Source organism: Apiospora marii, assembly GCF_038362585.1.
Source record: "Apiospora marii strain CBS 49790 chromosome Unknown utg000004l_segment0_segment0, whole genome shotgun sequence".
Classification (NCBI taxonomy): domain Eukaryota; kingdom Fungi; phylum Ascomycota; class Sordariomycetes; order Amphisphaeriales; family Apiosporaceae; genus Apiospora; species Apiospora marii.
Window position 1 is genome coordinate 2,196,608 of NW_027117375.1, and position 13,890 is coordinate 2,210,497.

General features: G+C 53.9%; 3 protein-coding genes across 3 annotated transcripts; 1 reads left to right on the forward strand and 2 right to left on the reverse strand.

Annotated features, from left to right (window-relative positions):
* Window positions 1-2,158: 2,158 nt before the first annotated feature.
* On the forward strand, window positions 2,159-5,863 carry PG985_006621 (Carbamoyl-phosphate synthase arginine-specific large chain; the record flags this gene model as incomplete). Its single annotated transcript, XM_066826390.1, has 3 exons — window positions 2,159-2,495; window positions 2,631-5,689; window positions 5,756-5,863. 3 exons carry the CDS (start codon window positions 2,159-2,161, stop codon window positions 5,861-5,863), a joined length of 3,504 nt encoding a protein of 1,167 aa, XP_066685997.1.
* A 738-nt stretch (window positions 5,864-6,601) lies between these two features.
* On the reverse strand, window positions 6,602-8,662 carry PG985_006622 (Nuclear protein localization protein 4; the record flags this gene model as incomplete). Its single annotated transcript, XM_066826391.1, has 2 exons — window positions 6,602-6,937; window positions 6,995-8,662. The coding sequence occupies 2 exons, from the start codon at window positions 8,660-8,662 to the stop codon at window positions 6,602-6,604; spliced, it is 2,004 nt and encodes a 667-aa protein (XP_066685998.1).
* Window positions 8,663-10,054: 1,392 nt separating this feature from the next.
* On the reverse strand, window positions 10,055-12,196 carry PG985_006623 (uncharacterized protein; the record flags this gene model as incomplete). Its single annotated transcript, XM_066826392.1, has 5 exons — window positions 10,055-10,558; window positions 10,620-10,844; window positions 10,907-11,270; window positions 11,329-11,899; window positions 12,043-12,196. The coding sequence occupies 5 exons, from the start codon at window positions 12,194-12,196 to the stop codon at window positions 10,055-10,057; spliced, it is 1,818 nt and encodes a 605-aa protein (XP_066685999.1).
* Window positions 12,197-13,890: the final 1,694 nt, after the last annotated feature.

Here is a 13,890-nt window from a genome sequence, read left to right on the forward strand (position 1 = left end):
ATCCGTCGCCGCCGTCATGTTGCCATTCGCAACAAGCCGGGCCTTTTAACGTCCTGCCCAGGACGAGGGGCAACTGGGAGTAGCCGTGCCCGCCAGCCAGTCAGGAATATCGAGGGATGCCGTTGGCTTCCACCGACGTGACGATGACGACCACAGCGTTGCGCATGGGACAGAACGTTGTAATCGAGCGAAGAGACACATGAACCGTCGCATCTTGCTTAGCATGCGGCAGCTGGAGCTGAATGTGATGGATGCTGATAACATGCGGTCGCGTTCATGTCGCCAGGCGGGATTATCCGGTCATACGGATCGAGGGGACAGGCCCCACCACCAAAGATGGGGTTTGAAGCCCAGCCGTCATGGCGACCAACCGCTGCCCACAACGGCTGCAGTGATCAAATTGCACGGAGTCGAGATGCTAAAGCGAGATCGATAGCGCTATGCGTTGCCGCACCGTAGTGTAGAAGGTCGAGTCATCGTCATCGTCATCTTGGGAAGACGTAGGTGAAAGACTACCCGTACATGTAGACAGGAGAAGCTGGAGCTGTCGAGCGTGACCGGCGCCCGACTTAAGTGGGTGGTACGGCTAAATATCGGTCCGTATGAAAGTCCGAAAGGGTTGGGCTATACCTCTGTATGAAGGTTCAGGATGATGAAAGATCCAGAGCCGCACATGGATTAGGTACCTATACAATTTACAGTTCTAATAGTCCCTGGATTGTTTAAAGCAACTGAGCGTGTAAAAGAATAGAGCTCAACTACAGTAGAAGCGAAATCATTGATTGGGGTTGGGCGCTGTCCCGATTTTTGAGGGACGAACATGCTCTTTTGCATTTATCCCATGCAACAAGTCCCGAGGCTCTCAGGGCACTTGCATTTCACAAAGCACCCCTACCCCTAGATGGTATATACACGTACTTGATATCTTAAGTACCTAATGAACCAGCAGCAGAACATACCTACTGTACTTCTTCTGTGGGGAGCTAGCCAATCCGATGTAACGCTGCATTACGTAGCTGTTTTTCTTGTTTTGGAATGCCGAACTTGAGTATACGAATCTTAGCTTCGATGGGCTTTAGATGTTTCTGAACTTATCGAGCAGCATTTTATAGTCGCAAATGGGTGCAGACACCCACAAGCACATATTGCATGAACTGAGCCTAGGAACTCTAAAAGCTGACAGGTACTGGAAGTAGGAGGGGCAAGACAGTATGAGATAGGCACCGTGCTGCATCTGCATGGCGTGCAACCTTGTCCCGCCGGCGAAATTTTTTTTTTTTTTTCTGCTGGACTGACAGAGATCTAACGCGATCAAAAGATGTATTAGTAGAGTATGTGCGCGAATTAGTAGTAAACCCCAGCAATGTCAAATCTAACTTCCAAAGCTACATGTGGGCTTGAGCCGGTTTACCCAGAGACGGGAAGTGGGAGGGAAGGGGAAGGAGAAGGAGACGAAGAAAAAAAAACTTTTGCGGCATGATCAGCCTTCCACGCTCCGCAATCGCAGCAGAGCTTTGGAGGGAATCCCAACTGACCAGTCATAATGGGGATATGGGACGAGTTATTCCCCCATTCATCCCACATCAGATCAAAAGCTGTTCCATTGTGGTCACTGCTTTGCGGGCAGCTACCAGCTATTCTGTGCTATCAATCTGCTAGTGGTGGGGGGTCCAATTGCGCCAGAAAGATTTTTGACATCAATCGGACCCGACGTGACTGATGTTGGGAGGGGAGGTACCTAGACTAGGGGATTTGTAGGCGATAGGTACCGCCTCCCAAGACCCCATCGATGCCCCAAGGTGGGCTTTTGCATCGCGACAAGAACCACTATCGTTATCGCACCCCACTAATATTTCACGTCGAAGTCTATCTTGTCCTATCCCGTCCTGTCCAGGGCTGGCAAATCGGCCGTCGACTCATACCTACACTAAATTTATAGTCGGAGGAGGAGAGGAATCATTTTCCTGTCTGTTTCTCAACACCTCGACCCTCTCCCCCCGAACTTTTGACCTCAATTGGGAGCAATTGCGTCTCCAGTCGGTCGCGCGAGACCTTGTCCCTCTCACGCAAATCTCGGTGACCCAAGCTCTTGACCAGCTCCCATAGAGAGAGAGAGAGAGAGTCGCTGCATTCCCATCCCATATACACATCTCCTGCCATGACCTTCTCGACCAAGATGGCCGGCCGGGGGCCTTCCATGCTTCGACATGCCCGCCGACTGCCCACGGCCCTGCCCCGAAGGCAATTGACCACAGTGACTGCTCCCACTTATTCCAAGCTGCTGGCCCAGAGCCGAACATCGGAGCTGGTTCAGAAGCGGACCTTGTCCTGCTCCGCGGTGCGATGCAATGCCACCATCCAGGAGGCGCCCAGTTCCAAGGCCTACATCGAGAGCGGTATCATCAAGCCCAAGGATATTGTCGATGTTAAGAAAGTCTTGGTGATTGGAAGTGGTGGTCTTGCCATTGGTCAGGCCGGAGAGTTCGATTATTCAGGTAGGTCGCATCTTTCTGGAGCATGAACCCACCCGATCGCATTGCGAGCGCTCGCCCCTCAAAACGAGCCACTGCTTCGAACTTCTACGCATTTCAGGACACGCAGATATAGATGCTGACGCGAATTACTTAAAGGCTCTCAAGCCTTGAAGGCCTTGAAGGAGGCCGGAGTCGCCTCCGTCCTCATCAATCCCAACATCGCTACCATCCAGACCGCTCACGTGCTTTCCGATGAGGTCTACTACCTCCCCGTCACCCCCGAATACGTGACCTATGTTATCGAGCGCGAGCGGCCCGATGGAATCTTCTTGTCCTTCGGTGGCCAAACCGCGCTGAATCTGGGTGTGCAGATGCAGCGCATGGGCATCTTTGAGCGCTATGGAGTAAAGGTCCTGGGCACCAGTGTCCACACCCTGGAGCTGAGCGAGGACAGAGACCTTTTCGCCAAGGCTCTGAACGAGATTGACATCCCCATTGCTCACTCAATCGCCGTCAACACCATAGAAGAGGCCCTTGACGCTGCCCAGAAGGTCGGCTACCCCATCATCGTCCGCGCCGCCTATGCGCTGGGTGGTCTCGGTTCTGGTTTCGCCAACAACGAAGAGGAACTGCGCAACATGGCTGCCCGATCTCTCACCCTGTCCCCCCAGATCCTGGTTGAGAAATCGCTCAAGGGCTGGAAGGAGGTCGAGTACGAGGTCGTCCGCGATGCCAACAACAACTGCATCACTGTGTGCAACATGGAGAACTTCGACCCATTGGGCACCCACACCGGTGACTCGATTGTCGTTGCGCCCAGTCAGACTCTGAGCGACGAGGAATACCACATGCTGCGATCGGCTGCCATCAAGATTGTCCGCCATCTCGGCGTCGTTGGTGAATGCAATGTCCAGTATGCCCTGCAGCCCGATGGCCTCGACTACCGAGTCATTGAGGTCAATGCCCGTTTGTCTCGATCATCAGCGCTCGCTTCCAAGGCGACCGGCTACCCCTTGGCCTATACCGCCGCCAAGATTGGACTCGGCCACAGTCTCCCCGAATTGCCCAATGCCGTTACTAAGACGACCACAGCTAACTTCGAACCTTCTCTCGACTACATCGTCACCAAGATCCCTCGATGGGATCTGGCCAAGTTCCAGCACGTCAAGCGAGATATCGGTAGTGCGATGAAGTCTGTTGGAGAGGTCATGGCTATCGGCCGTACATTCGAGGAGTCCTTCCAGAAGGCCATTCGACAAGTCGATCCCGGGTTCGTCGGTTTCCAGGGTGCCAAGTTCGAGGACCTCGACTACGAGCTTGCCAACCCGACTGATCGTCGATGGCTGGCAGTCGGGCAAGCGATGCTGCACGAGGGTTACACTGTGGAGCGTGTCCATGAACTGAGCAAGATCGACAAGTGGTTCCTGTACAAGCTTGAGAACCTGGTCAACTGCACTCGCGAGATGGAGAAGGCGGGTAGCCTGGAGAACCTCAAGAAGGACCTGGTCACGAAGGCCAAGAAGCTGGGCTTCTCCGACAAGCAGATTGCCAAGGCCGTCAACAGCAACGAAGACGCCGTTCGCGCTCACCGCTTGGGTATGGGTATCCGACCTTGGGTCAAGAGGATCGATACCCTGGCTGCCGAGTTCCCTGCCAACACCAACTACCTCTACACCACCTACAACGCCAGCTCCCACGACATTGACTTCAATGACCAGGGTACCATTGTCTTGGGAAGCGGCGTTTACAGAATCGGAAGCTCTGTCGAATTCGATTGGTGCTCCGTCATGGCCATCCAGGCCCTGCGCGACATGGGTAAGAAGACTGTCGTGGTCAACTACAACCCCGAGACCTTCTCGACAGATACGGAGGTGGCCGATAGGTTGTACTTCGAGGAGCTGAGCTACGAGCGTGTGATGGATATCTACGAACTCGAGACCGCCTCGGGTGTGGTTGTGTCCGTCGGTGGCCAGCTTCCCCAGAACATCGCCCTCCGTCTCCAGGAGACCGGCAAGGCCAATGTTTTGGGCACCGATCCCAAGGATATTGACAAGGCCGAGGATCGTCAAAAGTTCTCTGAGATCCTTGACAGCATCGGTGTTGACCAGCCTGATTGGAAGGAACTCACCTCGGTTGCCGAAGCCGAGAAGTTTGCCGACCAGGTTGGATACCCTGTGCTTGTCCGCCCCAGTTACGTCCTTTCCGGAGCCGCCATGACCGTCATTCGAAGCCAGGAGGACCTCAAGGAGAAGCTCGAGGCTGCCAGCAACGTCTCTCCTGACCACCCCGTCGTCATCACCAAGTTCATCGAGGGAGCCCAAGAGATTGATGTCGATGGTGTTGCCTCCAAGGGCGAGCTGCTTGTCCACGCCATTAGTGAGCACGTCGAGCAAGCCGGTGTCCACTCTGGTGATGCGACTTTGGTGCTGCCCCCCACAAAGCAGGACGACAGGACCATGGAGCGTCTCAAGGAGATTGCCCACAAGGTTGCCAAGGCCTGGAACATCACCGGCCCCTTCAACATGCAGATCATCAAAGCCGAGAACCCCGAGGGCCGCGAGCCGCTGCTCAAGGTTATCGAGTGCAACCTGCGTGCTTCCCGATCTTTCCCCTTCGTCAGCAAGGTTCTCGGAACCAACTTCATTGACGTCGCTGCTAAGGCTCTCGTCGGTAAGGACGTCCCTGAGCCCGTTGATCTCATGGCTGTCAAGCGCGACTACCTTGCCACGAAGGTCCCTCAATTCTCGTGGACTCGTCTGGCCGGTGCTGATCCCTTCCTGGGTGTGGAAATGGCCAGCACTGGTGAGATGGCTTGCTTTGGAAAGGACCTCGTTGAGGCTTATTGGACATCTATGCAGTCCGCCATGAACTTCCGGGTGCCCGAACCTGGTGAGGGTATCTTGTTCGGTGGTGAGGTTTCTCGCCCGTGGTTGACCAAGATTGCCGACTACCTGTCGCCTCTCGGCTACAAGTTCTTCGCTGCTGGCGACGATGTTAAGGAGTTCCTCGAGAGGACCACCAAGAACAAGGACAAGGTTGAGGTGATTGAGTTCCCCGTCAAGGACAAGCGTGCCCTTCGTGAGGTATTCAAGAAGTACGATATCCACGGTGTCTTCAACCTGGCCCTGGAGCGGGCCAAGACCACCACCGACGTGGACTATGTGATGCGCCGTAACGCCGTCGATTTCGGCGTGCCCCTGTTCATGGAGCCCCAGGTATGTCTTGAAACGTCCTAGCTGACTGACCCTACTGCATTTGTTCTGCCGCTAACCGTTGACTAGACTGCCATTCTCTTCGCTCAATGTATGAGCGAGAAGCTGCCCCGAAAGGAGGGCGTTCCCTCAGAAGTCCGCCGATGGTCCAACTTCATCGGTGGCAAGCCCCTGTAAATACTAAGTACCCAAAACCAGAATCTGTTTGTTTGATAATTCGCCATCCATGTCTTTTTTGGGGTGGGGGGGGTTTTACTTTTTAGGAAGTAGAAAACGGCTTATGCGGCATTTTGATCATGGTCCTTTGTGGATTTCCGGCCAGGTGAATTTTTGGTCTACGGCGTTTGAGAAGTTTGAACGGTACATTCTTCAAATGCTGCTAGTAGTCAGCTCATGGGAGACAAATGGATGGGAAAAGGAAATGCAATTAAATCGTATCAAGTGTTCTCATCTGTTACCGAGTGATACGAATCAACTCTCGCGTAGTCGATACCCAACTCGTGATATTCACATTCAATCATTCTTGATATAGGAATTTTTGTCTAAAAAGTGGATCATTTGTATGGAATTAAGAAGCTATAGTATGCTATCCAGCAAGCAGTCAACGACCCCAGTACGAGCAGGCGAGGGAAGGATGACAGATGCCAGGCTCCGTGTCGTCCCTCGATACCGAGTAGAGAGCCTGGCTCTAGTCAACACAATGACCCCTCCCCAAGTGCTACGTATCGAGACACCGAGGCTTAATGTTCGCTGCACTTGACTGCTTCTCATGCGCTTGGCCCAGTGGCCTAAAGGGTGATCCCAACTGTACTACAAGGTAGACCATGCATTACTGTTGCCATCGCCCTGGAACCGACGACACCAGTCCGTCCATACAGAGCGACCACTGTTCGGCGTTTCTCCTTCAGGGGGGTATCAATATCGACGTCTCTTGTCGCTTTTCTCTGCACCGTTTACACTAAGGTTGGCGAAATGCTTAGCGATTGGTTCACCGGAAGAAGTTCTCGCAGCTCGAGCAGAAGAAGAGGAAGAAGAAGGCAAAGAAGTAGCAGTTGCTGGGGCAGCAGCGGAGCTTGCGCCATCACCTCCGGTGGAGTATTTGCGCTTGGTCCCGCTACTGTTCATGGGGTATGTCTCACCAGTCGACTCCACGATGGCCTCCAAGGTCTGCCACCCAGGCATCGAGAATAACTTGTAGGTATTGGCCAGGTCGTGCGTAGTGGCCAGCTGGCAGAGGAGAGCCAGTTCTTCCTGCATGGGGAGTCAGTAAAAGGGCTTGGTACAAAGGAGAGGGGGAGGACAGCTTACCTTGGACAGGACTTCCATGTTGCGGATGTAGCAAAGGAAGTGGAAGTCCGAGAGTGACAGGTTTTTCCGGCCGCCGCGGATATCAAGGGCCTTGGCTACTGCTCCCGGCGCCTGACTCTCGCCCATGACCTCGCGGTGTTCGATGGGGAACGTCGAAGTGTTGAAGACAGGTTTTGAGCTGTCGGGGAAACCGTGTGTCAATGTTACGAATAGATACTCGACCGGGAACGATGGCTTGGCGTTCTCTTGGACGTTGGCGCCGTATTCGTTGATTTTGCGATAGAAGACCTCGGGGATGTAGCGGGTACGGCTGGTAGAGCCGTCGTCCTCTTCTTCATCGCGTACCAGCATGACAGTCGGGTCGACCGAAGGTTCGACTAGGTCGGCCCTGACCATTTCTACCGCTTCGTTGGAGACCTGGTAAGACGAGATGGCAATCTGGCCGGTCTCGTCACCCGAGATTATACAAGTGACGAAGTTGGAGCCAAATCTGCCCGTGTCGCTCCACTTAGTGGGCTTTGGGTGCTGTGCCTGCAGGCGTGCAGCATAACACACCTCGAGCGAGGACAGGAAAAACGAATCTGCATGTCGCTTGCACAGGACGGATCCATCGCCGCTGCCAGAATCCACTAGATCGGTGAAGACGCAGCCGATGGGGTCCAGTCCACACAGCTTGGCCACCTGAGTAACGGCAGGCTCGCCCTCGAAGGGATTCATGTTGATACCGTCCGACTCGTCGACTTGAGGAGGCTCATAGATAGCCTCAACCACGGCCTTGATACCTAGGGGAACCTCGGCGTACTCCTCGTAGTGGCCATACAACAAACCCAATCTTTGGGTCCCCGTCTTGCGCCATGCATCAATGAAGTTGTTCACGATATCGAAAGAGGCGAATTCGACGTGGTCCACCATGCGGAACGGCTGTGGCTGCAACGTGATGGCGCTGGGCTGGCATTTGGAGCAGATGCCCTCTGGCCACTGAGGATGCCCCGAGGGACAGTCACGCTGGACCCTGAAAAAGGGCTCGTTCAGAGGCGGGATGAAGGAGCTTCCGAGCTCGGGCTTGTTGGTGGCCGAGTTGATTTTCCGGAGGTAGGCATGGAAAGACATGTACTTGATCTTCTTCTCTTTCAGGTAGTCGGCATTGAAGGGGTCCAGCGGCATGCAGTAGTCGCACATGCCCTTGGGACCATGCTTGCACATGCGGTGGTCACGCCCACGCGGTATCTTGCCATCCTTCTTGTCTAACCGGTCGTCCAAGGGCGACTGCTTGACCACCTCCCAGGGGTTGCGAATGAGGGTTGGCGAGCCTAGGGGCAGAGGATGGATAGGATGGTCCTCGGTCGTGGTGACAGGCTTGCCGTTTAATCTGTTGGTGGTGGAGGATATGACGGTGTCGGCCTGGCCATTGGCGGGGGCCTCGGAGCGGTGCTTGTAGTTGAGGAAGACCAGGTCGCCGTTGCTCAGGCCTATCTGGCTGATTATGAATTTTTGGACATCGACAAGCAGTTTCCGGTCGCCGGTGGGGGAGTTGGACATGGTGATGGTCTCGGGGGCGACTGTGTCTGGCAGCTCCTTGACAAGCTGCTGTCCGAGCTCGGCGAAGGTGGCACTGCCATCAATATTGATGCGCTTCATGCCATCTGGCCCTCGAAATCTGAGCAGCATCTTGTCGCGTGTTGTGAGTCGGGATGGCGGAGGTAAAGGTAAGTAGTAAAATTATTGGTAGGTTAATCGTCAGGATGGGGTGTGAAAGTGCGGGTTGAACTGCCGGCAAAGAGGGGAGTTGGGTGTGGTTGCGAGCCAGGTAACCTAACAAGTAGAGATGCTCTCGATTGAAGATAGATTCAACGTACGAGCAATGGCGATTGATTTAGGAGATCGAACCAGATGAGTGGTTTATACCTTGTGTTTTTTCTTTCCTTCTCTCTCTCCTGGCCGTCTTGGAGAATTGAGTGACAGGTACTTATGAATGAACGTGGTTTTGGCTTCTCCGAATGCTCAGGCAATGATGCGATGACGCGCTACCTGGTTAAGCTGTATGTCTGTTTTGTGAGGTAGGCGTCTCGTCATTGGCTCCAATCGGCCCCGGTACCTTCTAGAGCTCAACCGGGACTTTAATTGGCACCTACCTAGGTACCCCAGCAGCCTAGTGCCTAGGTGCCCGCCAAGGCCATCAATTCAATCACTTCACCCCAAATCGATAAATTTCCTTCTTTTGATTGAGTTTGAACAGCCTACCAAGCTTACCTAATGTACATACATTCTCAAGTACTTACACGGCTAGTCTAACCCGAAACAGCACCGAGCCAGCTTCACACCCACCGTTTGTTTGACATGTAATCCCAAAACAGCGGCAGCCAACATGAAAAAGATTGAATTTTCATGATGGCCATGGCCCAAGATATCAGATATCAAGGAATTATGCTTGTTATTGGTTACAACTTCAAAATCATTTCTGGATGCAGACATAAACGGGCCAGCCGTGTTTAAAGGGGGTCAGTGACTGGTCACTCGCACTTGGCTCAATCTCTTTGGCAACCGGTTCTGTAAAACTTTTCATTTGCAATATAAACATTGCCGCATAGCTGCCAAACTTGTAGTCCCATGCCTCAAACGCCGTAAGCAACCAAACATCTCGACTCTCTTCTCCCGTCGTCGTTATCGTGGAAGCGCCAAGAGGATCGATCGCAGACCTTTTTGTGCCCTTTCCCCTTTCCCGCTCCAAGCGGGAAACCGGGAGAGCACCCTGCCAACTCGCATGTCAAAATTGGAGATGAAGAAAACCCGAAAACGCTGTATTTTACATAAAACCGATTACAACCCATTGCGCCCAAGCATCGAAGTACCCAGGTCGACAACGGCCCTTGAATGTCCATTTTCTTGAATGGTCTAAACCCCCCCAGCCGGCCTCGTAACACATCTTGACTATGTCTTCGGCCCTAAATGGCGCCGCTGGTCTCTGTAATCGTCCGCGCCGACAAGACCAAGTTTCTCTACGCTGCTGGCTCTACCGCAGAGGCTTCAGGGGCAGCAGCAGTCTCCTGATCGTAGTTAGCTTCACCGGCACTCAAAAGTAGATAAATGCGTGCAGCTCGTATAGTGGCTTACCTCTGTGCTGGGCTTCTCCTCGGCATCAGATCCAGCCTTGGTCTCGGTCTCCTTGACGTCCTCCTTGCTGTCTTCCTTGGCCTCCTCTTTCGGGGCATCGGCCGACGCCTCCTTCTTGACCCCATTCGGTGACTCTTTAGCCGAGGTTCCGTTGACGCCGTTGGCCGGGGCCGCTCCCGTCTCGTTGGCAAGAATCTTATTCCACTTGTCCAACAGGCTCTGGGACCGGGGCCGGAATTGAAAATCGGCTTCCTTGGGAATGCCTTCTAGCTTCAAGATGGCCTTCAAGACTTTGTTGATCTTTGTCGCCCGAATGATGCTGACTTCGAGGTCGGGGAACGTCTCCAGCTTGGTGAGGAACTCCGACATGGACTTCATTTCGTCCTCCTTAGGTTCCGACTCGCGGTTGAGCAGGCCCTTCTGCAGCCGGTGTCGCAGGAAAAGAATCTCTTTCTGTAAGGCGAAGTTCCGGTTAGTTACTTCGACAAAGGGTGGAAAGGACTGGTCAGCGTACCTCCTTGCGCACGTGGCGCTCTTCGGGGGTCAACTCGGGCTCCTTGGGCGCTGCGGGCTTCTCCTCCGCATCCTTCTTCGCAGCTTTGGATTTCGGCTTGCTAGCTTTCGTAGTCGACTCTTTGCCGTTCTTGGGCGATTGGGCGCCATTGGCAGCCGCCTTGGGGGTGGAGGAAGTGGTCAACTTGATCTTGGGCTTCTTGACCGATTCACTACGCTGAGGGGTCTGCAATTTGTTAGTCGACGCATTTTCCAAAATGTTGGGTTGGATGGGTTGGATCTACTTACGGCCGTCTCTTCTTCCGCCTTGCGCTTCTTTGAAGACTTGGTCTTCTTGACAGGAACATCGTCGTCTCCAGCATCACCCATCTCAATATCATCGTCGTCATCAACTGCGGTAGCTTCAGACTTCTTGTTGGACGACTTCTTCTCGGTCTTTTCTTTCTTAGCTTGGGCCTTGGCGGCCTTCGCCTCCTCATCAGCCAGCTTGGCATCCTGGAAGTCAAGCAGAACCTGCTTGTAGTGATCCAACTCGTTTTGCTCAGCAGCCAAAGAGTGTGCCTGTTGAAGGTCCTTTCGCATCTTGGCGGAGATCAGGTCCTTCACAGTCTCGGGATCGAGTTCTGCAAGATCGGTATTTCTGGTCCAGGAGCTGCGAGGATGGTTAGTGTGTGAGCCACTTAGCATGTCTGAGCTATGCGAAGACTTACAATTCGTTGGTGTAGAGATACATGACCGGGTAGGTTCTGTCGGCAGCGCGTTTGCCACCATCGGCAAAATCCTCTCGGTACGATCCATCAGGACGAGCAGCTGTGACAGGCCGAGTGGACAGCATAGTCTGCGGAAGCATCGACTCGTCTGCGATGATGACGGGCCACGGGGGGAAGCCCTTCAGTCTCGCAAAAAAGTGATCGCCAGGGGTACAATCAAGGTGGAGTATTCGTGCCTTGCTGGCCTTCTTGTTCAGTTTCTTGGCGGCAGGAGTGCCTGTTGACTTGCGGCGCGCCGCCTGCTTTGAGCTGGGTGTGGCACCGTTGGCCTCAGCGGCAGCACCTTCGGCAGCAGCTTCAGCAGCCTCGCTGATAGCAGCTTCGGCTTTGTGGTCCTTGTCATTTGCTGAATCTTCCTTCTTGTCGGCAGAGTCGTCGCCGGCCTTGGTGGAATCGTCATTGGTAGCGGACGCGCCGGCGTCTTTCTCGTCGCCGGCCTCGGGCGCTTCCTTGGCGGATCCGGCCTCTTCCATGTCGACGTCGGAGGTTGGCTTGTCGTTGACTGCGGCGGCTGTAGGATCTAGATGAACCGCGATGCGATGGTAAGTAAGATGCGTAGAGTATGTGGTGATGAATGAAGTGGAAACATGACGAGTTGCGCTTGGGGCCATTTTGGGAAGCAGAGGAAAGGCCAGGGCTGATTATGCATCTTACCTTCAGAGGAGGCAGCCTTGTCCGCAGCTTCCTCGTTGGAGGCAGATGGCGCGTCGTCCATCTTCACGTCATCAGCGGCAGGCGCAGCTGACTCGGACGCGGTCTCGACCTTTTCTGCCACCTGGGCCGCGACGGACTTCTCGTTGTCGGCCATTGCGGATTAAAATGAGTAAGACGTGACGGTCAAATAGCAAGAGTGGCTGGTTGGAGACGGATCGCCGGGTCTTGCAGTTTTTGGGGGTTGGTTGAGAAGGAAAGTCGCGACGAATACGACGAGGCGGGTAAAGGTTGAGGTAGTAGAAGCAACACGCAGCAGTAGAAAGTGCTAGGTAAAGTAGTAATTGTAAGAGAGGTGGGTCACGCTCCCCGTCACGAACAGAGCTTAGAAAAAACGCGACGTAATGTGGATTTGGCCCGACCCAAGTATGTAGGTAGCACTGTACTTTTCGGCCTAGGGACTGGGACCAGCTTAAGAGAAGGGGAAAACACGCGCTTTGGCTGCGACTTAGGTAATGTCGACCTAATAAGTGCACATCGAAGGGCTTCTCGTGATGGATTTTGATGGCTGGACGCGTAAATTGAAGAAGGCACGTCGGGGGGCCGGGACTCAGATCAGAGAGAGATTGAGCTATGGAATTGAGGAGGAAAAGGATCTTGATTTTGAGGTGACAAAAAAAAAGTCCAGAGAAGACGACGTAAAATTTACCCAAATCAGACTGGCAGGCTACTAGTTGGCATCAATCGAAAGTGAAAATAAGTGGGCCACTGGCAAAGGATCGCTTATGTCTGCGTCGTGTCTGTGCTAGAGGGGAGCTTTGGGTGGTCGTAGTAGTGGTGTGCGTGCGTATGTGTGTATATCTAGGTGGTGGTCCTAGACGGGAGAGAAAGAGGGGGGCGGTAGCCAGAAAATGAGATGGAGGGAGGGAGCAGGAGAGAGAGAAGAGAGAAAGAGAGAGGGAGAGAACAGAAAGAGGAGAAGTCCCGGCGTTGGCAGCTGTCGTGTCGTGTCGTGTCGTGTTGTGTTGTGCTGTGCTGTGCTGTGTGGTTTGAGAGTGGGTGCGGTACGGTACGGTACGGTAAGGTGCGGTGCGGAAGTGAGCCTGGCCGGGTTTGTGGTTGTCTGTCTGTCTGTGTACGTGTGGCGGGAGAGATGGATCAATGGCAGGCAGGCAGGCAGGCAGGCAGGCAGGCAGGAGAAACCAAACCACCACCTCCTCCATCAGCAAAACCACCCCATAGCTAGAATACACACATATCTGGTAACACCCCAACATGGCCAGGGCGACAAGCAGCACCCAGCATACCCGCAATCTTTCTCAAGACAACACAGCTGCCTTCAAGCCCACCAACAATTCCCATCGCCCATCCAACGGCATGTTCATCTCATGCCTCCTCCAGCTCCGGCGACGCCCAGCATCCCCAGCCATCCTCACTGGGCCGGCCCCAGCAATCTGAGTTTCGTACCAGCTTCAACATGGGCAGCACTGTCCAGCCTTCGCACTCGAGTGTCGGATACATTCACTTTGCTGTCCTGGCCCGTTGCCACCTCCCTGCAGCCTACCGCCTCGGGCCGCCCCTGTAGGCAGGCAGCACCATCGCCAAGCTGACTCCATCCGCATGGCGTCATGTAGCCCACTTCACCACATCCATCCGCCGACACCATCGTTCGGAGACGAAAACACGAATAGTCAACAAGGGCCGCTCCCCCTTTTTTGAACACATGGGTATCTTACTATTGTTCCAAATGCCATTCTCTTCTAGCTATTTCAGTACAGTAAGCTCATCATACAAAAATATAAATTGATCCCCACCTTCACACGCGTCACAAGTGCGCTGTTGGTGAAAGCC